This window comes from Schistocerca cancellata, chromosome 7 (genome assembly GCF_023864275.1).
Source record: "Schistocerca cancellata isolate TAMUIC-IGC-003103 chromosome 7, iqSchCanc2.1, whole genome shotgun sequence".
In the NCBI taxonomy this organism is placed as follows: Eukaryota; Metazoa; Arthropoda; class Insecta; order Orthoptera; family Acrididae; genus Schistocerca; species Schistocerca cancellata.
Window position 1 is genome coordinate 601,885,534 of NC_064632.1, and position 24,792 is coordinate 601,910,325.

Sequence of the window (24,792 nt, forward strand, 5' to 3'; positions counted from 1 at the left end):
GGGGTCTTTCATCTCATTTTACTTAAATTCTGTTGTTCAGTTCATCTTCTTTTGTGCTCAGTCTTCCACTAGCATGTACAGTACTGCAGCTGGATCATACTGTGGCATCCCTCCCCACTTACCCCAAGTTTCCACTCACATCCAGCCCCTCGCTACCTTCCTCAACTTCGTCGTCAGCGCACTACATGCCCACTGTGTTGCATGTTCAGGGAATAGACACTGGTTAGCTATTCTGTCTTTGCGCCAATTAACAAGTTTATATGTGATTTTACTTGTTTCATAAAATTAAGAACATTGTAAACCTTTTGTGCAGATTAAGAGAAATACATATAGTAAGCCAGTTATACGATGAGACAACACTTGTTTTACCTAAATGGAGTATCAGACCCAGATTTTTCAATTGAATGAGTGGAAAATGTCAAGAAGAAAAGATCTGTGGTTCAAGATATAAAACATGTAGAAATATGTAGTAATATCATAAAAACTCTTCAAAGACTTAGCCAAAGATACATAAAGCACCCATCCAGGATGTCCCATTGTGGTTGGATATCACGTTCCCACAGAAAGAGACTCTGCCATTGTGGACAAATACCTTCAGCTTATTGCTAGTAACATATCTTCAATATAAAAGACACTAACAATTCCCTCCACTGATGCTCTACAGTTCCTGATCCTTTACCACTTGACACCTTACACAACACTGTCAGTGCCACCTCCCTCTACATTAAGATCCCAAATTCCCCTGGCCTTGTCACTGCTGAAGAACACCTTACCCAATAGCTAACTGACTACAAATGTACAACCTCCTTCCTGATCACCATGACCATCTACTCTGTCAATCTAAAAAGTTTTAGAATGCATTAATAAAAAATACAGAGATGTTAAGATGTGGTTTTATTGCTTCGGGTGTTCTACCTAGGCTCCCAAGCCTCCTACCACTTGAGTACAATGTATGGAACATTCATACAACCTTGTGAAAGTATGAGAGTCCTACTTTGAGATGTTGTCAACTTGAGCATCACGCTGGCTTGAATGTCAATACATTGTTAGAACATTGACTCTTCCTGTAAATTTCTGCATTTTGTGGTAGGTTTGTATCCATAACACTAAGTCTCATCACCTGTGATGATTTCTTCCAGAAAAGAATTGTCGACATTTTGCATTTCAATCAAGTGACAGCAAGTATCCACACACTGTGTTTTTTTTTTTTTGTTTTTTTTTTTTGTTTTTTTTTTTTTTTTGGGGGGGGGGGAGTCAATGTGTTTGGGACAGACTTTGCACACATTTTTCTCTTCTTCAAAACAGTTATTTACATTTGTTAGCACAAGCTGCCACCATATTAATCCATTGTTGTTGCCTGTACACAAAGAATAAAATCAGGCTGAGTGCTTTTTGGATAGATAGTACATATTGTCACCCACAATTACTTCACCTTCAATGAATCACCTACAAAAGTACTCACAGTATGGTCGTGGGCTCCCAAAAATCACCATCCTATGGCAACCTTTTAATGTGCCATGTACAGGAATCCTTCACAGCCACCCAAAATACCTGGTACAGATTCATTGATGACATCTTCATGTTCAGGACAAGGAGTGGGTACACTTTATCCATATCCTTCCAGAACTTCAATGCCTCTGTGCTCCCCTGTCCTCCTCAGTCCAACAAGCCACCTTCCTTGATACTGACTTCCACCTCATCAGCACCTCCGTCATACCACACCTACTATTCTGATGGCTACCATTCAATCCCTTCCGTGCTGTCTAGCCACCTATGGTTGTCACATCTGCAGCAATGAGCAGTCACTCTCCAAACATGCAGAAGGTCTCACAGGGACTTTCACAGACCAAAATTACATCCCCTACCACGTACAGAAATATATCTCCTGGACCTTGTCTCCCCAGTTGCCTAACATCCCCATCACACCCACTGTCCAGCCACAAAGCAACACCCCTTCATGACTCCGTACCACCCAGGACTTGAGCAACTGAACAACATTCTCTGCCAGTGTTTCAAGTGCCTCCCGTTGTGTCCTGAAATGAGAAATGTGCTCTCCACTATCATTTCCATCACTCCCACAGTGGTATTCTGTTACCTACCCAACCTATGCAGTGGCCTTATCCATCTCTACTCCACCTCTGCTCCTAACCCCTTGCCCTATAGTTCACATCCTCAAAGAAACCTAAAATCAAGACCTCTCCCGTGCATCCTCTCACTGTGCCTTGTTGGCAGTCCTGTCACAGGCATTTCCTATGCCACCAAAGGCAAAGGCACCTGTGAACGCAGCCATAATGTCTTCCAACTTACCTACAACCACTGTGTGGCACGCTTTGTGGGCACAACCACTGACAAGCATCTGTTCACGCGAATAGCCATTGCCAAACTGTCGCTAAGAGGCATCTGATGCACTCAGTTGCTGAGCGGGCGCGATAGTGAACATTAGTTCAGTAAATGCAACTAGTGAGTTTATAAATACAACTTTTCCCATGGAATAGAAGTAGTTTTATGGAAAAAAACGTTTTTAGTTTGTTTCTAAAATTAATTTTGCTACCTGGAAAATCTGTTGGGTGGTGATCAAAACTTCTGTAAGCAAGCTGAGATGTCAGACCCTTTACAAAAGTGTCTCTATTATCATTGTTGATGCATTGCACATATTATTTTTATGGCATACTTCCACGCAAGGGAAACTTACTTTTGAAATGCTGAGTCTATGATTAGGCAGTTTCCTTATAATTAATCTTGCAGCTCTTCAAGTACTGTCCAAAAAACACAAGTTTCTTATTTAATTACTACTCATTGCTGTCAGAGGTGAGACAGAGTGATCACAGAGTCTCTCAAATTATATTTGAACATTTTCCAGGTACTTGATTCCTCTGCCAGAACGTGACGAACATGGCCGACAAGTCCTCCTGTCCTGTGCAGGTACGTCTCGAGCCCTTTGCACACTGTATCCTGTTCTATCTGTAGGTGTGTCAGCTGTATTAAATGCTTGTTATTTGCTTGTGATGACCACAAAAAAAGTAAAGATAAAGGAAACATAAATGTAATTTCCACTGTTATTGAATTTAAGCACTTAAAGTATTGTGAGAATTACTTTCCGAAATAAATTATGTGCCTGCCTTCCTTACTCACTACGCAGTAGTCTGTATTAACTGTAGTACTGCCTGTCGGTTTCAGGTCGATTTGACCCTTACAAGTACTCTTCAGGACACATGGCTCGCTGTCACAGCCTGGTGGTCGAGGCACTTATGGATGAACCGGAAAATCAGATTCGAGGATATACCTACCTGAATGATGAATCTGGTCTTCTCATGGGCCACATCAGCTTGTGGTCATTCACAGACATCAGAAGCATGCTACGGTGCATACAGGTACACTAAATCTCAAGCAATTTCAGACAAACATGGTGCATACATGACTTAACATCAGGACACAATTGTGTCCCTAGTACCGGTATTTCTATTTTTTGGGATGGGATAGTGATGACTTGTAAGCTTAACTCTGGAAAGACTGGAGAAATTTTATGGGCTCGGTATGTGGAAAATATGCTGGTGGAGAGGAGGAGGTGGTAAAGTTCCCAGTAGCATTGTTAGGAGGGGGAGAATTTGTTAAGGGGATAACATGCGAAGCTGATCAAAAGTGGTTTATGTTATAGTTGAAATTACTTATTAGTTGTCACAATATTAACAGTCTGTTGTTACCAAAAGTCACTAAAAAATTTCAGTTGATTTGTAGTTTCCAAGTAATGTGATCTTCATTCATAAGTCATTATGAGGCATTTTTGGCAGCCCACAAAACTGACACCAGCTAAAGCAGGTAAAACCGTGTTCTCCCATGTTGACAGCATGCTTGTTATTGTAAAACCCATAGAAATGGTTGGAGTGGTCTCAACCAATCTTGGTACATGTATTAGTCACTATCTGGAAAAAATAGTTCTGCATGACTCCTAGGACAGTAACAGAAAAGTGGGTGTCATGTAACAATAATTGTGGAATACCTGGAGAAATATCAGCCAAACTTAGTATACATGTCATTTACTACCCAGCAAAAGATATTCTTGGGTTATAACACCTCCAGCATCTCTGGGAGTACAATGGGTGAGTAAGTAGGTGACTGTAAAAATAATTCAAAATGAACTGTTTTAGTATCAGATCCATAGCCTATGATGTTGCTAAGCTGCCTGGTGGCAGGCATGATTTCATGCCACCCCTGAGGGCATGAACATACATATACATGTATACATGCATACACAAATACACCCACATTTATGGGCAGCACTGTAATTTTTAAACTGTACATGATATTTCAAACTTAGAGAAGGCATCTCTAGTAAAACTTGTCTGATGATTTAATTTTAATTTTTCACAATAATATATACAATTCATCACAGACGTGACCAAAGAAATCTGATGTCTTAAACTACATTTCTGAATGTGCAGGGGAACAAGAAAGAAAGATTTTGTTCCCATGTAGTGACAAATATTGAACTTTGGTGGGACTGCACAATTAGTCTCATATCTACTAAGATGTCACTCAAACTCCGTTGACAGCACAGTTTTATTACATATGTGAAGTTCTCAGAGCTTATTTGATCTGTCATCAAAGTTTCTCAAAGCTGTCTCTCTGTAAATTATACCTGTGATTCTAAATTTTTTTGTTTTATTTTTATACATGGTTATTTTCAATGTGCACTGACTCCATTTCATTTTTACGTGACCCATGTATTCAATCAGTACAGTCACTAATAGAATTGGCATTGCAGTACAATATATACCTTATAAAAACAACACATGTTCTGAACTACTTTCTGGTAAATTCCTTCCCTTTGTTATATGATGAAGGAACAGAAACCACCAACTTCATATGTGCTGAAGAGTAAATTTTATTTGAGAACTGTGGAACACACACATGAAGAAATGAAATGTCGTGTGGCTAGGGCCTCCTGTCAGATAGACCGTTCACCTGGTACAAGTCTTTCGAGTTGACGCCACTTTGGCGACTTGCGTGTCGAACACGTGAAGTACAAATATGGGAGGAAACTGCGCAAAGACAAAGTTATCAAATAACATAGATCAAAGGGTCTGCAAGTCAAAACTCAAAGGTACTCCTTTTGTGGTCAAAAGTCACTACAAATTGAAAGGCATTGAGCTCCAGACAAGCACAATGAAAACAATGCTAGATATATTCAGCTATTGGACCAAGTCCTTCATCAGACACAGAAAACTCACAAACATTCACACAAACCCAGCTCATACACATATGGCCACGGTCATCTCCAGGCATGAAGGTCGTTATTCCATGTTGGATTTTCCATTGTTTGAGCTATGTGAAAATATATGTCAGTGACAGAAAGACATAGTTGTTTACAGTAGGTAGTGAATGTTCTAAAATTTCAGATTTCTGCTAGATATGGAAAAATGAAGAAAGGTAACCAGTTATCTGATTTGCAACACATCAGTGTTACTAAGAAAGAATATTGGGTTAAAAGATTACAGCTTAATGGTTGAAGAATTTACAGTCATCTGACTTACAGAGGATCAGCTTTATTAAGGAAGCATACTGTATAGAGCAATTAGTAAGAAAACTTACAGTGTGTATTGAAAAAATATCTGTTTTTTTACAAAAAAAATGCAATTTTGTTTCTAAACATGAAACAACACAATGAAAGTAGTGATTTAACATACACTATTTTCATTTAGTTTTATTTTCTTGGAGGTTTTCCTGAACTGAAGTGTAATTGAAGGTGTACCACTACATTTTTGTTCTCATGTGAATAATTTAGGAGTAAAGGAGACAACCCAAACAGCACACACACTCAGTGTGTTGCTACAGTGTGCCAGCTGCAGTTCAGCAGATAGACTGGGGCAATTGGTTGGAGGGAAGAGATGGTAGGTGGGAGTGAGGGTTAGGGAAGGGTGGCTGACAGCTCAAGAGGAAGATAGCAGGTGTGCAAGACAGGTATGTGTGAAGGATGTGCCAGGGACAGAAATGCGACACATGGGCACTGGAGCCAGTGAGTTTGTGCAGTGTACGATGATGAGGAGTGGAATGGCAGGGGCTGCAGGACAGACGAAGGAGAGATTGTTGGCCAGATTGTGTGGGTGCAATGGCTTAAAAGAGATAGAGGATAGGAGGACTACATCATCGAGTAAAACAGAAGTGATTTCTGGCATTCCCCAAGGTAGTGTTATAGGCCCTTTGCTGTTCCTTACCTATATAGACAATTTTGGAGACAATCTGAGCAACTGTCTACGGTCGTTTGCAGATGACGCTGTCGTTTATCGACTAATAAAGTCATCAGAAGATCAAAACAAACTGCAAAACGATTTAGAAAAGATATCTGAATGGCGCAAAAAGTGGCAATTGACCCTAAATAATGAAAAGTGTGAGGTCATCCACATGAGTGCTAAAAGGAATTCATTAAACTTCGGTTGCACAATAAATCAGTCTAACCTAAAAGCCATTAATTCAACTAAATACCTAGGTATTACAATTACAAACAAGTTAACTTGGAAGGAACACATAGAAAATGTTGTGGGGAACCAAAGACTGGCAAGACACTTAGAAAATGTAACAGGCCTACTAAGGAAACTGCTTCCACTACGCTTGTCTGTCCTCTTTTAGAATACTGCTGCATGGTGTGGGATCCTTACCAGATAGGACTGATGGAGTACATCAAAAAAGTTCAAAGAAAGGCAGCACGTTTTGTATTATCGCAAAATATGGGAGAGAGTGTCACAGAAATGATACAGGATTTGGGCTGGAAGTCATTAAAAGAAAGGCATTTTTTGTTGCCATAGAATCTTCTCACGAAATTCCAATCACCAACCTTTTCCTCCAAATGCGAAAATATTTTGTTGACACTGACCTACATAGGGAGGAACGATCAACATGATAAAATAAGGGAAATCAGAGCTCGTACAGAGAGATATAGGTGTTCATTCTTTCCACACGCTATATGAGATTGGAATAATAGAGAATTGTGAAGGTGGTTCGATCAACCCTCTGCCAGGCACTTGAATGTGATTTTCAGAGTATCCATGTAGATCTAGATGAACATGGTAACGCCCACTTACATAGTCCAGTAAAGCTGGTGTGGGACAGGGGTCCAGTTCTGCCACTGAGTGGTCAACTCTGCTTGTGGCCTTTCATTCTGGTGGTCAGGTGGTTGGTGCTCCTGCACACATAAAATGTTGTGCATGAATTGTAGCATAGCTGGTATGTGAAATGGCTACTTTAACATGTGGGCCCACCTCTGATGGAATAGGATAAGACTGTGACAGGGCTAGATTAGGATGTGTTGGGTGGGTGTTATACCCAGATCTTCCATGATCGTACAACCATTGTGGCAATGGGTGGGCAGCGGGAATGATATAGGTATGGAGCAAGACATGAAGGTTGGGTGGATGGTGAAATACCACTTTAGGTGTGGTGGAAAGGATTGTGGGTAGGATACCCCTTATTTCCAGACACAGTGATGCATAGTCATATGCTGCGTGGTGTAGTCGCATGGTCTGAGGCATCTTGTCATGCACTGCGCGGCACCCTCCATTGGCAGTTCGAGTCCTCCCTTGGGCATGGGTGTGTGTGTTGTCCTTAGCATAAGTTAGCTTAAGTTAGATTAAGTAGTGCGTAAGCTTAGGGACTGATGGCCTAAGAAGTTTGGTCCCATAAGACCTTATCACAGATTTCCAAAAAAATAGTCATAGGCGGAGTACAACTTTGCAATTAGTACTTGGTGGTGATGGCAGGATTAGGGGTGTCTTCAGATATGGTGTGGGAAATATGCTTGTGGACTAGGTTTGGTGGATAATGCTTGTCTGCAAAGGCATTTAAGAGATCTTCAGCATACTGGGAAAGTCATGAAGACATCATCAATGAACCTGAATCAGACAATGAGTTTAGGATTTTGAGAAGCATAGAAAGGAGTCAGTCAGAAAGGCTCTTTTATGAAGTTGGGACCTGATGACAGAAGCATTTTTTCTTGGTTACTGCAGTACTATTATGTTTCAAGAGATGTTGAGGAGGTCCCTACTGAGTGACTGCAAAAATCCTCCCTCATTTCACTATACATTTAACCATGAAAAACATAAACCTGTGAATATTCTTCTGGTATTTATTTCAGCCTTGAATACAATCAGGAAGTGATGGTGACAAATTAAACAGAATGATCATGGTATGGTGAAAGGATCCATTAAGTAAAAACTTTAGTTTTAGTTATACTAGTGCAGTACTCTTCACATAATTTGTTGCTAAGGTTATACAACTGTACATAGCTACTTATCTTTCCAGAACTCAACCCCAATGAGGCATAAAGAGATGCATTTCCTTCATGTTCCACATTATGCCAACAAAGTTTTTGAGTTCTTCACTGCACTTATGAATGAGAAGTTAAGGTCCCGTGTTGTGGTAAGTGATAGTACCAACAGTAATAAAAAGAATAATAATAATAATGTATTCATGTAATCAGAATAAGTGATGATTAGTTAGTCCATCTGGTTACAGACACATTCTTACTTTTAGTAAGAATATCAAGTGCACGTATAATATGCAGAGTCATCCTTACCCTCTCCCTTAAAACCCAAATCCTTCTGTCTTTCCCTCTTTCCTGACGAGGCAACCGTTGGTTGCGAAAGCTAGAATTTTGTGTGTTTGTTTGTGTTTGTTTGTGTGTCTATCGACCTGCCAGCGCTTTTGTTTGGTAAGTCTCATCATCTTTCTTTTTAGATATAACTTCATTTTAAATATGACAAGAAAAGTTCTGGTAGAATGTAAATAATTTGTAAGTGGATGGGCTCCTTTATTAACTATGTTTTATCTTTTTACCCAGGTAAATATCAAGGAATATTACACGTAAAAGAATCTTATTTGTTAACATTTCTTTAAAGTGGTTCTAGGTCATTTATACAGATAAAAAAGCAGAAGTACACTGTGTACAAATATTTGTGGTATTCTGTATTTTATGTTCCTGGAATCTAAGTTGAGTTTTTTGCTGCAAGCTAATTTTCCAGTACAATGTTCTGAGCCTCATGTTGAAGCTAAGACTCCATTCAAGTATGAATAATGCCATAGCAATTTAGCTTCCTGCATAATATGTAGGGAGCTGTGGAATCTGATGCCTTTGAAACATGACTGGAGACAACAGTGGGATGATTTTTCTTTTTTACCTCTTCAAATGGAATAATTATTAAAGAAATAGACACCTTCAAGTACCTAGGACATAAATTAACCAAGATAGGAAGATAGGAAACATCAAGGATGAAATTTCAGAGCAAGTAGAAAATAGTTCAAATTTTTTTTTATAATGTGTTGGACATAATTAGAAATTGCAAATTCCTGCCAAAGCAAAGATCATGATGTATAAGTCATATAATCTTTTCAACTTTGACATACTGATCAGAATGTTGGACTTGGACAAATCTGAGCAGAATACAAGCAACACAGATGTGCTTTGCATGAGAGATCCTCATTAAAACAATAATAGACAGTATAAGAAATGAAATAATATGAAACATGCTGCACATTGAGCTCTTAAAAGAAACTATGGAGAGCGATGGGCTTAAATGGTTTGGCCATATTAAAAGAATGGGATCAGAAAGATTTTTGAAAAGAGCCCTAGAATGGACAGAATCTGGACTAAGACCAGTTGAGTTGGAAGACTACAAAAGCGGCAGAGAGACCAGGTGAAGGATGATGTGAACCGAAGAGGAGTGTAATGGGAGGAGGTGCTACTGTGGAGGAAAAGGGAGGCTCGGAAGAGGCTCTGTGAATGACCTGCATAAGCAGAAACATTTTAGCAAAAGAAGACCTCTGCCAGGGCACCCATGTCATATAATTTATGGTTTTTACCTGTAGAACATTCTTTATAGAAAGCCTATTGAGACACATTTTGCAAGTTCTGGTCAGAAAAATGAACTTCTATTCTACAGTGAACTCTTTTTATTTCTTTCTCCCCTTTTTTTTCTATGTGACAATGATGACTGAAAGCAGCACATTGAAGCTGTAATTAAGTGTGATTTAATTTCCTTTATGTTTTTGCTGTTTTCCTGTTGCATATTTAAGCCTGCCTAGGATGTGCACCTCACTAGTAAGCCAAAACATTGTGGCGATCTGCTTGACAGAGCTTCGGTCCAGCTTTGTAATGCAGTACTGCAGAAACTCTGCATGGTGTGGACTCATCAAGTTGTTGGTAGGTTTCTGGAGGTACATGGCACTGTATGAGTGCACAGAGACCACAGAATTCCTCTAAATTATTGACTGGTAGTTTGAAGACACAGTGCTGGTGCCCAAAAACGTCCTATTTGTGCTTGATTGGGTTCATATTAGGCGAACTGTGTACTCATTATTATGCTCCCCAATTCACTGTATGGCATTTATTGGCTGGGATATCCCCTTTGGGGTTTAGCAGCCATATTGCAAGTCTTTTTAGTTGACACCACTTCAGTGACTTGCTGGGAATCGAACCCGGGCCCCCTCGTATGGTAGGTGGTTGTGCTACCACTGCACTACGGAGATGGACCATGTGGCAAGGATGTTATCTTACTGAAAGATGCCTTTGCCTTCAGGGAAGACATCAAGCATGAATGGATGCAGGTGGTCAGCAATAATGTTTGTGTGCTGGACAGTTGTCACAGTACCTTTGATTACGCAACAGGTCTTATAGAAGCCCAAGTGAATGTCCGCCATAGCATAATACTGTTCCTGCTAACCTATGTTCATGATGCAGTCCATATTTTGAGCAGCTGTTCACCCGGATGACAACATATCTGGACGTGACTAGCAACCTGGTGTAAAAAGAAACATGATTCATTCACCCTGGTGACATATTTCCATTTATACACAGTCAAGTCTCAGTGATCCGGTTCCCACTGCATTTATCATCGACAATGTTGTTGGGCTGCATTGGAATATGTAGGGTTCATCTGCTTCAGAGTCCCACATTTGGCAATATGCACTAAATTGTGTTCTCTGATACACTTGTGCTCGAAGTGGCATTTTACTGCACCATCGGATCTGCCACAGATCACTGCTTATTCTTCTTTACAACACAGACAAGTCTCTGACCTTCATATTCTGTGATGAAGCGTGGACGTCTGACACCTTGTCACCAACCCACAGTTTCACTGTCCTTTGATCTGTTTCTGTAGATACTCATGACTGTATCGAGCAAACAGCTGACCTGCCACACATGTCCGAGATGCTCATTCTCAGGCATTGGGCTATAACAATCAGCTCTTTGTTTGAGTTGTTTATGTCAGGGTATTTTGCCATTTGCAATCCTTATCCTCACTAGAATGATTTTCCATTTGTCTCCGCCTTGCTAAAATACTTTCCTTATGTAATGTGCCTGCAATGTCACCAGGCAGCTTTCAGCCTCATGGTGGCCTGTTGTCGTAATGTTTTGGCTCATCAGTGTATGTCTTGAAGCACTTCAAGCACTGACACACCACAAAGAATGGCCTCTTCATGCCAGCCCAATATTGTGCTACTCAACTAGAAACAATACCACAGCCACAATAATTACTCTTTTATTTATTTATTTATTTATTTTTTTTAAATAACTGAATGTTTCCAGAATGAGATTTCCACTCTGCAGTGGAGTGTGCACTGATATGAAACTTCCTGGCAGGTTAAAACTGTGCTGGACCGAGACCCAAACTTGGGACATTTGCCTTTCGCGGGCAAGTGCTCTATCAACTGAGCTACCTAAGCATGACTCACAAGCCATCCTCACAGCTTCAATTCTGCCAGTACCTCATCTCCTACCTTCCAAATTTCACAGAAGCTCTTCAGCGAACCTTGCAGAACTAGCACTTCTGGAAGAAAGGACATGGCTTAGCCACAGCCTGGAGGATGTTTGCAGAATGAGATTTTAACTCTGCAGTGGAGTGTGCGCTGATATGAATTTGTGAATTCCTTGATGGTTGCACTTTTGAAACTAAAATCCATTGATTGTGTACATAATGTCCACTGAAGTATGTGAACTGCATCTATATTTTGTTACTTATCAAGGGACACACTTTATTGTCACTATTTGAAAGTCATCATCAAGCCTGGAAACTAATGATTGCAATGTGATATCATATTCCTTAAATCTGTCACCTGTGATCTTTATTTCAACCATGACACTATGTTTTTCTGTTCTTCTCTTTTTTTACTTTATTTTAAATAATGTTACTTATTGTTTGTGTTTTATTCATAAAGAGTTTTTATTTTTTAATTGTTTAACGAATGAATTATGCTATTGCTGTGTGCACACTTCCAGTTGATGATGAGTTATAAAATCATACTATGGTGAAACTTGGTCAGGGTTGCCACAAGTTCTGGAAACCCAGAACTATCAGGAAATTTCAAGCATGTCAGGGAAATTTGAAAAAAAAAACTGGAAAAATCTTGTTTTTGTCTCAGTAGATGAAATAGTTTGTTTAGTGTGATGTCATGCATCGTTGCTGGCTGGGCGCAGCTGAGTACGTGCACCGCTTTCCTACTCCTTTATTCTTACTGCATCTACCACACCCCACAGTTTGCAGCCAGTGCTGCCACAACTTCTTGCCACTAGCCTAGTAGCTGCCAGTGAGAGGCAGGGAGGTGAGTGGTTTGTTTGGATCTGATTCTCAGAGACTGTTGCCGGATGGAGACGGTGGTCATGTGCGCATGAGATGTGCCACAGTGATTGTGTGAACATGTGTGTGCTCTCATTTTCTGACAGAGGTTTTGGCCAAATATGTAGTTGTGAGAGTGTGATTGTCTTTTTCTATGTGCCTGTCTGCAGCTCAGAGATCACCTTTATGGTGAGTTGCTGCCTATCCTCATTAGTATTGATTCTCAAATTATCTGCGCAAGTCATATGTTGCATGGATTGATCATCAGGGTCCCATTTCATCAACATGGTGTCTGTGACATGTGAATAGCTGGCTACGCAAATGGACTTCCATGACGGGCCAAAACCACAGGCAATTTCAGTGGGTACCTCTTAACGAATCGGGCCTGCTGATCTGAAACCCACTGTTTCCCACTAATGTGCAAGCCTTGCCCATTGGATATAGTGTCACTGATCTGCCTGCAGGCTGGGTCTGTTTGTGTGTGGTGTAATGCGGCAAATTTTCATGGTTTATCTGTGGATCCAGGACTGCGGTGCTCCTCACCAGGCCAGATGCCGTGGGCAATGGATTTCAGGAACTGCAACTATCTCACCACAAGAACATTGTACAGTGTGGCATTTATTCTAGCATATTTTTGACACTTTGGAAGTAGTTTATCTATTAGGAAGTGTGGATGATAAAGAGAAAAAAATTGTGGCAGTTGCTGACAGTTTGCATGCTATGTACTCATATATTTCTTGAAAGAGGAATCCCACAATACCGGTAAAATAATAGACATAACACATTGGGCAATCAGCGATAATAACAAACATAGTAACACCAAAATATTATTGGTGGTCATGTGCTGTGTTGGTTTACACAAGTCTTCCCTGCCTTACACACTTCTCTCAAGAGGCCTACTTTTTTTTTTTTTTTAAGGATAATTCTGAAATCAGTGAAGCTATTTTAAAACTGTCTTGCGGCTCCAAGGAAATGCATATTTTTTCATCAAATGTGGTTTGTTTTATTGAAATAAATAACCTCAGTGGTCTTAATAAAACAGATATATATTTTGTATATCTAAAAAGAAAGATGATGAAACTTACCAAACAAAAGTGCTGGCAGGTCGATAGACACACAAACAAACACAAACATACACACAAAATTCTAGCTTTCGCAACCAATGGTTGCCTCGTCAGGAAGGCCTTTACAAATGTCTGCTTGTGTCTGTGTATATGAGGATGGATATGTGTGTGTGTGCGCGAGTGTATACCTGTCCTTTTTTCCCCCTAAGGTAAGTCTTTCCGCTCCCGGGATTGGAATGACTCCTTACCCTCTCCCTTAAAACCCAAATCCTTTTGTCTTTCCCTCTCCTTCCCTCTTTCCTGACGAGGCAACCATTGGTTGCGAAAGCTAGAATTTTGTGTGTATGTTTGTGTTTGTTTGTGTGTCTATCGACCTGCCAGCGCTTTTGTATGGTAAGTTTCATCATCTTTCTTTTTAGATATATTTTTCCCACGTGGAATGTTTCCCTCTATTATATTCATATCAGATATATATTTTGGCTTGCTTTCTCCATGTAAAAGCAGTTCATACAAAAGATTTTAATGTTAGTACTTAAGATTTTTGCTCACACATTTAGGAATACAGAAGTCTTTCAATTTTTTTTTTCAATTTATGTCTTTACTTACCCTTGAGATCTCAAAATTTGCTAGGGAACAATTCTAAAACTTGTCTGTAAATTAGGGTAATATCAGAGTAACTTGTGGCAACCCTTTTGTCTCACAGAGATAACACTTTTGTAGTACTTGTGTATTTCACAAAAGTTATATCTCGTGTTATTACTAGAACCTCCCCTAAAGCCCTCTTTAAACAGCAGCTGTTTTAACACTAGTATCCCAATGGATACATTCACTAATGTTGTGTGTTATTACTAACACTTTTCTTTCTCTTTTGCAAAGTACAATACCAAGGCTAAAAATTGGCTTCAGAAAACTTTGTGTTTATCTTTATTACAGAAATTAATTAATTCAATCATTTGTGTTCTGTAGATCCCATCAAGAAGGAGAACCTCCACAGATGTGGAGTGAAGTGAGGTTTAAATTGAAAAAAGACAAGTAGACCATGTAAACTTAATGTGTAAACTGTACCAAGAATAAACTACTGTTATACTCATTAATGCTATTTTTATTTATGTTAGTTAAAGTCAGCTGAGTAATTTAGAAAAAAAGCAGCTATGTTGGGGAAAAAATTACTGCCTCTTTAGTTATAGTAAATAGCTTTTCATATTTTTAAATATCATATTGGTATCTTAATGTTTGCCTTGCTATTTTCCAAAGAAAATCTTACCTACACCTCTTTTGGCCTGCTTAAAATTCTGTAATACTTGTGAAACAACTTTACAATGAATACTACTACTTGCCATGAGTCAGCTACATGAATAAACAACATGTTTTGTTGGAAATATAGCTTATTTTAAGACTAAATTGTAGAGTTATCTGTTAGTCATCTCCTTCTACTTCATTGACTAGCATCAATACAGAGATTATCAAGCAAGGGAATTAAGTTTTTGTTACACTGATTTTGATTATAATGTGGTTCATATGAAATTTTTTATATAATATTGTGTCATAATATTAGTCTTTTCATAGGATTGTGCTTGGGTAAAACATAGATCGTGGACTTCTGCATTTCTGACACTCCTCTTGGTGGTGGTATCTAGGAATATTCTTCTGTTGTGTAAAACTAGAGAAAATCTGTGCATGCATATTATATAATGCCACATTTCCTTTTATAAATATTGTAGTTAAAAAGAGTAATAACATAACCAATTATGAGACGTCAATTCAAATAAGTCTAATGTTAGACATTTTTAATTAATTTCTAGTTTCACCCAAGTATTGATGACCTGAAAGAAACTGTGAACCCAAAAATACTGCCAAAAGAATATGGAGGTTTCATTCCAATGGCTGACATGATAGGTATGTGCCTATTTGAATTATTTATTAGAGTTAAAATTTGTTGTTGTGGAAGGATAGTAACTTACATCATTTTACTGTATTTCACTATCTAGTGTGTAATTTTTTTCTTGATTTTTTACTTAATTCACTGTTCTCACACATTTGTAATTTGCCAGCTAGTTCTGCTCTGTACTCTGTGCCCTGGGGTTGTGTCTAGGGTGCAGCTCCTGTCCAGAGTCTGTAACCTCATATGGTTGATACGGATCTTGCACAAAGCTTTGTTGCTTTTATGTCTATCAGAGTTTTTCCACGTGTAATGATCTCTTAAAAACAATATTAAAAATGGAACTACAATCAAATAAAAACAAAAATATACAGAATGTTTTAGGGCAACTCCAACAAACTTTGACGGATGACACAAAGACGATTGTTTTTTGTTAACCAACATACACGGTCTGGTCCACCACCAGTTGTGCACTTGGTGATGATGTGCACTACCACTTAGTCACCTGCTGTGCAGCTCTTAGTGAGGTTGTTACCACTTCTGTCATTCAGCTTGTGTTGTTGTAATACTGTGTCCTCAGTGATGTGCATCTTACCAGTAGTGCATTCAGCTTGTACTGTTATAATACTGTACCTCAGAGGCATGCATCTTACTATAGTCCTGAATTGCGGTTTTCTAACTGTTCTGGTACACATACATGTTGTGTGCTTTGTATCAAGCATCATTACAAAAGCAGAAGTGTAGCAAAAAGAAAGAGTTTTTTTTTAAATTCTTTACTGACTTCCAGTGTATGTCAAACCTTCTGACAACATGACAGAAGTCAAGACACAGTAGTTACTCTGAATGCTGCCCACAGTAATCCTAATACAGCAACAGTAGACTTGGTAGTGAATGAAGAGCAACATTAGTTATCTGAACACTTCCAAATTCTACCTGTTTAGTTCTTGCATTGCCTCAGAAACCAGATAAACTTTGGTAAACCATACTCCACTGCAATATGAAAGTAATGTTACAGAACTACTGCCCCTCAGGCTGTGTACAAACTAAGCCATTATCCTTCATATTTTTTCTGTCATGGAAGAGCAACTTATAGTAACAAACAGTAAAAGATTGATGCTGACAAGCTGAAAACCATGAACAATCAATATGGTATTCTTAAGGTGGCTCAAATGACAACATTACGGTCACAAATGCAAAGTTACTGATTTGTCTCTGTCAGAGTTTTAAGTTTTCTGAATAATTTTAGAGTCATACTTTGATAAGGCCAGTAGAATATCACACCTAAGTAGTTGTTGGGTCTATCATTGTTTCCAGGAATTAGGCCAATTGCCTGTTCCATCTTAAAAGGTCATTGTTGAGCCAATCTTACTTTGAGATATATTTCAACACTGGTTTTGTCAGTCATTCTTCTGGAATTCTATTCACACACTCTTTCACCAGTTTCTATGTTTCTCTATTGTTTTGTTGATCCCTTCAACTTTAAGTTCTTCTCTAACTTGTCAGTCAGTCCTAATATGGTCCCAGTGAGTGCAACTTTTTGCTGCCCGTAGATATCTCATTACAGCAGATAGTTCTTTAAACTTTATTTTTGTTTCCTTTCCTAACTTTTTATTTTAAGGTTCTATTATTAGTGCTCCATATATACTTAAATTCTTCAAGCTTGTTGTCTATATTGCTATTTTACTTGTAACTTATTTGGTTTCTTAAATAAGTAAAACTGTTAACTTGTTCAATTACTCTATTATTGATAAAAATTTTTGATGCCATTACCTTCAAATTATTAATTGAGATTTCCACATTATTTTTTGTCCAACAGGTGTAACTAATGAATGATACACTGTAATTTCATGTTGTAATTAAAAAAAAAAAAAAAAAAAAAAAAAGGAGAGAGAGAGAGAGAGAGAGAGAGGGAAAAAAAAATTTCTGCAAAAAGACAGCAGTTTGTGCTTCCATAGTATGATATCTGTATTCCAGGATGTGCTCCTTGTTTCTATTTTCTTAAGATATTATTAGTGAATGTGTTAAATAATTTCAGTGATAAATTGTACGTTTTGTCAAACATGCTGATTTATAGGTATCATATCTGAAATTCTTGCACCTGTTTTAATCATACCTTAGCGTCTATGTACATATCTGTCAGAATATTTTGATATGTTCAGCATAACCTCTTTTCTCTACTACCTGTCATAGTCGTTGACTATTTACATCATCAAAGGCTTTTATATAAATTATAGAGGCTATATGCATTCCACATTAAAGTTACAGATTTTCCCCATTAACTGTTTTATAATGAGTACTTGTCTGTCCGCTACCTTCAGTTCCTGAAACCATTCTGTTTTTCTAAAATGAATATTTCACTTATACCCTGTAGTCTCTTTCTAATCATTCTAGTGCATCTATATTATAGGCCATGACTGTCAAACATACCCCCCTAGAATTATCACAGTTATTCCATTTTACTTTTTTAAAAAAAAGTGATGACAATTGTATTCCTCCATACACTTATTATAAGCCTATTCTTCCAGTACATATTAAACACATGGAGTATCTTCATCTACATCTAAAACTATATGACTACTCTTCAATGGTGGCTCTAGGGGAAAACTGAACATTGGCGATGAATCAAATTTGCGAGGACCCTTTCACTTTCCAGTCAGAAAGGAAATGTTAAATGAGCTGAATTATACACTAATAACAATTATACAGAAATTTTATTATTATAACATATAAGGATTATTGCAATGACAAAAAGTACATGTGACAGGTATACATTAAAATAAATAAATTTTTTTAAAGATTATGTCATAGTTTAATACCAGCTGCTATTTCTGCTTTAATTGATAGTACTGACAACACAGGTAGTCTTTCTTGACACACCGTGCTTCTTAATGAATTTTAACTTTGAGAAACTTCTCTCGGCAAAAGCTGTATGGACCGGCACTGTGAATATTATTTTGATTGTTTTGTAAAGATTTGGATATACTTCTTCCAAATTATTTTCTAATATGTGCCGAATAAGTTGTTTTGCATCTTTGATTGTACTTCGATTGAGCTCCTCATAAAGTTCGAAAGGCTGTATGTTGCTATTTTCACCTTCTCGAAGTATTGTACCTAAATCATAACAGTGTTTGCGAAGGTCATCCATGGATAACAATTTCAAATAATTCATATTGTAAAGAAAACCAAGTTGTTCAAAATATTCACTGAGCACTTTGAAACAACAAACAGTGTCAAGTATTATAGTGTCTATCATTGCGTTAACTCTGCACTGTATTTCAGCAGATTGCATAGGTTCATCAATTTGTTCATAACCTAACATTCGTTTTTTTCTGTGCTATTCTTTTTTTAAACTGAGACTCAATTTCATAACTACTTTTTTATACAAATAATCGAGCTACTGCAGTGCCTGTTACAAATCCTGTCTTATGGAATTCTTGAATCCAATCACGAAATGAATGTAAAGTATCAATAGCAACTTTCAAGTTGACTTGAACAGATTACCACAGTTTACTTACATTGTTGACATGTAGTAAAATCTCATACCACACATGTATTGCAACAATAAACTCAAAAGTTAACATTTCCTTCAACACAGTCGCTAAGAGTTTCAGAATCATCAGTTCTATTTTTCAGGTCACTCACACTTTTCATGGTATCATCAAATTGCAAAAATATCACTTTTACAGCTGCAATTCTACTTTCCCATTGTGTTTCAGACAGAGGTTTCAATGTCAATTTCAATTTAGTTCTTATAAGGTCCTAGTGCTTGCTTGATTTTGTAAAAAGCACATAGGCTTTATTGATGAAGTCAAAAAGTATTTTAGCTGTTGTAGAAGTGTTAGCAGCATCTAGCAAAAGCAAATTCCCACAATGGCACCTGTGTGGCATGAACAAAGCTATTGGATTAATGTTGAGTATTCTTGTTCTAACACCTTACCGTTATCATATCCCTGTCCTTGACAGTTTTGGATGTGTAGGTCATTATTTTCTAGTTCATTTAAAACTTCATTTGTTAAATATTCTCCCATTGTTTCTGGGATGGCAATAAACCCAACAAAATGTGCCTCTACCTCTCCAGTTGAGGATTTACAAAATCTTAATGTTATTGACATTTGTTCCACACAGCTCAAATCCCTGGTACAATCAAGCATGAAGGCATAATATTTTGCTTGTCTGCCTCTTTTTATAATTTCGATGTTAACAGATTTGGACATTACTATAATTAATTGATTTTGTATGTCATGGCTCAGATAATGCTTACATAGTTGCTTTTCCTTAATGAGTTGCAAGTGCTCTTTTTGGGTCAGGTCATATTTGGATAACAATTTAAATAGATCTATAAAATTTCCACTGTTTCCACTGTCATTTAGGTTAAGGGATTATCGATGCCCTCTATGCATCAGATTGGGTGAAGCTAAGTATTTTATAATATTGCTCAATCTCCCAAACAAGTTATACCAACATCTTTGTGATTCCCTAATCAGTCACAACATCATTCTTTTACCATCTGTGTCTGCAAATGTGAAAAAAAGTCAACATGGAAAGCATTAAACTTTGTATTGAGATATGGAGAAGCTAACCATCCGCAACGTTACTTTTTGTCATTACTGTTTTCTAGTAAAATGTCTTTTATTGGCATCTTTGGGGTAGCTTTCATCAGGTTTTGTTGGGACCATTTTGAATCTGTTACTGGAAATACCCACTTTCCCAGATCTAATTCTATAAATGACTCTCTTATACAAATGGTTTGTTCTTGATTATCACTTTTGAAGTCTTTATTCGGCACACAATCTCAGATCACAGCAGTTTCGCCAAACTCTGATGCTGTATCAGAAAGGGTAACAGATTCATTTGACCCTGAAGCTCATTCTGTTTCAGAAACTAAAGACACTTGGATAAGACATTCATCGGAGGCCTCTGGAACAGTTAAACCTGCAGGTTTCTTAAGAAATTTCATTGTACTTGAACTCATAGGTTGGTTGGATATAATCGTCTCTGCTTTTCTTTTTCTTTTTGATGGACTGGATTCCCATTTTCTCCCTTTGTCTCTGTCTCTAGAGGATCCTCCAGACATGATGATGTGAAAAACATTTTGTGCTTAGTATGCTGATAAGTACAGTAGGATACTTAAAGTACTCAGTGTCATAGTATAGAAAGAATAGGCTGTGTGATTATCATACATGGCAGAATATTTTCTTTTTATTCTGTCATGTATGATAGCAGCCAAATAAATATTCCATGAAATGTTTTTGTGTACTGCCCTACCATAGCATGGTGTTCTTGTAGTATGTATGGCTGAAATTGGTACAACCACACCTTCAGAGATAAAAGACTTGTTCACTTCTAACAGTTTAATAACTTGAAATAAGAGTGAAGTGTCACTTGGTAGGATTGGTTTCAGAGAGCTGGCATTTCTGGCCAGGACAATGCTCTTGCCTGTATTGTCTCTTCCACAGAGCATTGTTGCATTTACTTGTTGTTGGATCGAAGAGTCAATTCAGAGAATTTGTGCATACCAAGCGGGCTCTGAATATGTATGAAGACAAGTAAGTGTATTTTCCGTTTACCATGCATCTTCTTTTAATATGGCGATTAGCTTCCTCTCTAAGTATATAATTTAATAAGTTATTTTACAAATTTTTTTTAGTCTGCATGAACGACTTTACAGCAGAACAGTCTCCATCGAGTTCCATAGATTATTGCCGTCTAGTGTGCATGTGCTGATTCGTAACAGGTATGTCCCTTGCGAATCGTGTAACGCAATAGGTCTACTAGGACCAGTCTGCAGTCCCAGACATGTACGCTTGGTGCACTGCCTCATAGGTATACACCTCAGATAATGTTGCCAGGTGACCCTAGATAAATATTACTGCATTCGTACGGAAATAGAGACAAACAACTACGTAGCTAAAATTTTATCGGCTTCAACAACTTTTTTGCGAGACCCCCACAAGCACGAGGCCAGCAGCAGTTGCTGATGCCTAACATTGCCCACTGCTGCTCTGCAGTTCACACTCAGCTGGCTGGCAGAGGTTTCGTCGAACCACTTTCACTCTGTTTTTCCCATGAGCTCTTTGAGTGTGGGATTGTTGAAAAATAAACACTTAAATCTTTTGTGTGTGCTCTGATTTCTCATGTTTTATTACAATAATCATTTATCCCTATGTAGGTGGGGGTCAACAAAATATTTTCACATTTGAAGGGCAAAGCTGGAGATTAAAATTTCATGAAGAGTTCTCGCTATAACAAAAAACACCTTTGTTTTAATGACTGCCATCCCAACTTGTGTATTATATCCGTGATGCTTTCTCCCCTACTTCACAATAATACAAAAGGAGTAGACCTTCTTTTAATTTTTTGATGTCCTGCACCCAGCATACCTGTCAAGGAATCCACATTCCACAGCAGTACTTTAGCAGAGGACAAACAAGCATAGTGTAGGCAGTCTCTTTCATAGATCTGTTGCATCTTATAAGTTTTTTGCCAATAAGACGAACTCTTTTTGTTTGCCTTCACCACAACATTATCTATGTGATCGTTTCAGTTTCAGTTCTTCTTAATTGTAATTACTAAGAATTTAGCTGAATTTATAGCCTTTAAATGTGTGTGATTTTTCATTTAACCAAAATTTAATGGTTTCCTTTTAGTACTCATGTGGATGAAGTTAACACATTTCGTTACTTAGGGCTAATTTCTACTATTTGCACCACACAGGTATCCTGTCAACATCATTTTGCTATTGATTTTGATCTTCTGTTGACTTTACTAATGGTAAATGGCAGCATCTGCAGACAATCTGAGATGGCTGCTCAGTTTGCCTCCCACATAATTTATGTAGATTAGAAACAACAAAGGGCCTATAACATATCCTCGAGGAACATCAGATTTCATTTCTGTTTTACTTGATACCTTCTGTCAATTACTATGAATGGTGACCTTTTTAACACAAAAACATGAATCCAACAACAACAAAACAGTGTGCACACAAGTGCTTGCTGAAAGCAAAATGTGTCAGCTGCTTTGGATAAAGACTATGGAATACTTCATAATGGCAAACTGCTTCTGATGAGTGTGACGTCACAGCTGTTCACATTTTCATTTTGGGCAGTTTCCAGTGGACTCGTGCATGCGCAGTTGAGTAGCATATGAGCAGTACCTTCTCCTGCTTGTGGCTGCAGCAGTAGCAAGAGGCAGTGAAGCCACCCAGAAATTTTTATTTGGCGCACCCAAGCTGGATTGTAGTGGGGAGGGGGTAGTGACCTGTGTTTATGGTTGGTCATTTTGTTGTTTCCTTTTTGTTTACAGTTCCATCATCAAATAGAAACAAAATGGATTTCTGTGACTGGGAACTATCAAGTGAATTATTATAAATTTACATAATTATGGAAGGCTAAAATATGTTACTGATTTCAGTTGTCTGATATTCTTTCCATGTTTTTGACAGTCAAGCATTAATCGCCTTGCACAACAACGAAGTTATTTTTGTCATTTTGCTAAATAAATGTGGCTTTTATTAACCTTTTCCACAAATGCAGTCAGTTTATAAGAAACAAAGTGTTTCATTCCACACTATTGGCCAGGTTCACTCAATTTCAAGTGCACACTTTCATCTTCTGGCACATATGGCATTATGCCATAATAAAGAACCAAACATGAGACAAAACAGTACTGGTACTCCAAGAAAATGTGCATCCTGAAAAGCACATTGAAAAGCTTAATATCAGGTTGTGGCCTACTTCATTGTGAATCTGGATGTACGAACATGTCCTTAAAGCCGAATTATGCATTTTAGTATGGTTTACAAAATTCCTATGTTCTTGTAGTATCCTCTGATGTCCTATTTTTTCATGACATCTTGTAATATCTCTTAATGCTATATGTGTATGAACATGTGAGCTTCTTATGACATCACAGCTGCCCACATTTAGTAACACCTGTTTTCTGACATCTGCTAAATGAACCCATGTCTAAGACGTCGCAGAAAAATATTGCAAATAGTTCTTTGAAAAGTGTTATTTTCAAAGGAAATTTCCTTTTGTGCAAGATGAATTATGCTACGTGTGAGAATGTACAATGAATTTCTTCAATCACAGACTCTCATTTAAAACTTAACACTTTGAGTACCAGCCTCTTAGAATAATTTCGAGCTCAGAAGACCATAAATTGTCATTGTTTAAAATTTTATTGGCACATTTGTGTGATGTATATAAAGTGTAACAGACACTAAAAATACCAATATTATATATGAAACATTAGCTTTTCTTGTGCTACAGTATGTACATTAATTTAAACCATTAACTTTTCCCATTTGTGTGTTCACACTACTTAAAAGTGATGTTGCTATTGGCTAACTACATCACATTCTATGCTGTGAATATCTGTTGTAACTGGCTGGTGAAATCAGTGAGATGAGCTATGGTTGGCTTACAAAAGTGCATTGCAATCTCTGTTTCAGTACTTTGGTGGAAATTGAATATATACATTCATAATAAGAAAATATGCAGCAAATTGTAATAGGAAAATATGCAGCGTATCATAATATGAAAATATCCAGCATACATGTTGCTGCATCTCAAAGATTTTTCCAAAACACGTCCCTCTCCTCCCCCTCCCCCTTCCACCCCTTTCCCCATTGCTGAGTTTCATTTTATAGAGTGCCAGAAAGTCTCTGCTGGTGCATAAAAACTTGACCATTCAAAGAATTGATATTTTTACGGGTCTGAAGGAATGTACAGTGTTGCTTATCATGGAAAAAGTATATTTTCACCTTGGAGGAATAACTAACGAAATTAATAGGAGATTACAGAAGGGAGGCAATTTCTACCAAACAATAAAACATCTGATTTGGAATAATGAAGTTTCAGAAAGAGCAAAACTCCTGATGTATAAGAATTATTACTTCCCTATTGTCACCTATGGTGGAGAAACATGGACAATGAAAGAAAGGGACTGGAGCAGACTGCAAGCAGGGGAAATGAAATTTCTCAGAGCAGTTAAGGAAAAACAAGAATGGACAGAGTAAGGAATGTAGAGATTAGAAAGGACCTCAAACAAGAAAGTATGAGAGAGGAAATTGAAAGAAAGAGATTAAGATGGTATGGGCATGTTAAGAGGATGCATGGGCAAAGACTCCCCAAAATTATGGAAGAACTAAAGATGGATGGGAAACGACCTAGAGGGCGCCCAAGAACACGGTGGAAAATGGGAGTGAGAATATCTGTTGAAAGGAGAGGTGTGACCTGGCAGC

The 24,792-nt window shown here is 37.9% G+C and overlaps 1 protein-coding gene across 1 annotated transcript in view; it reads left to right on the forward strand.

The window, feature by feature from the left end:
• LOC126092936 (clavesin-2) overlaps positions 1-24,792 on the forward strand; it is a 51,188-nt gene that overhangs the window by 21,014 nt on the left and 5,382 nt on the right. The window contains exons 4-7 of the mRNA XM_049908667.1: positions 2,861-2,922; positions 3,178-3,371; positions 8,293-8,409; positions 15,469-15,562. Of these exons, the coding sequence (XP_049764624.1) occupies positions 2,861-2,922; positions 3,178-3,371; positions 8,293-8,409; positions 15,469-15,562 (467 nt within the window). The remainder of the gene's footprint in view (positions 1-2,860; positions 2,923-3,177; positions 3,372-8,292; positions 8,410-15,468; positions 15,563-24,792) is intronic.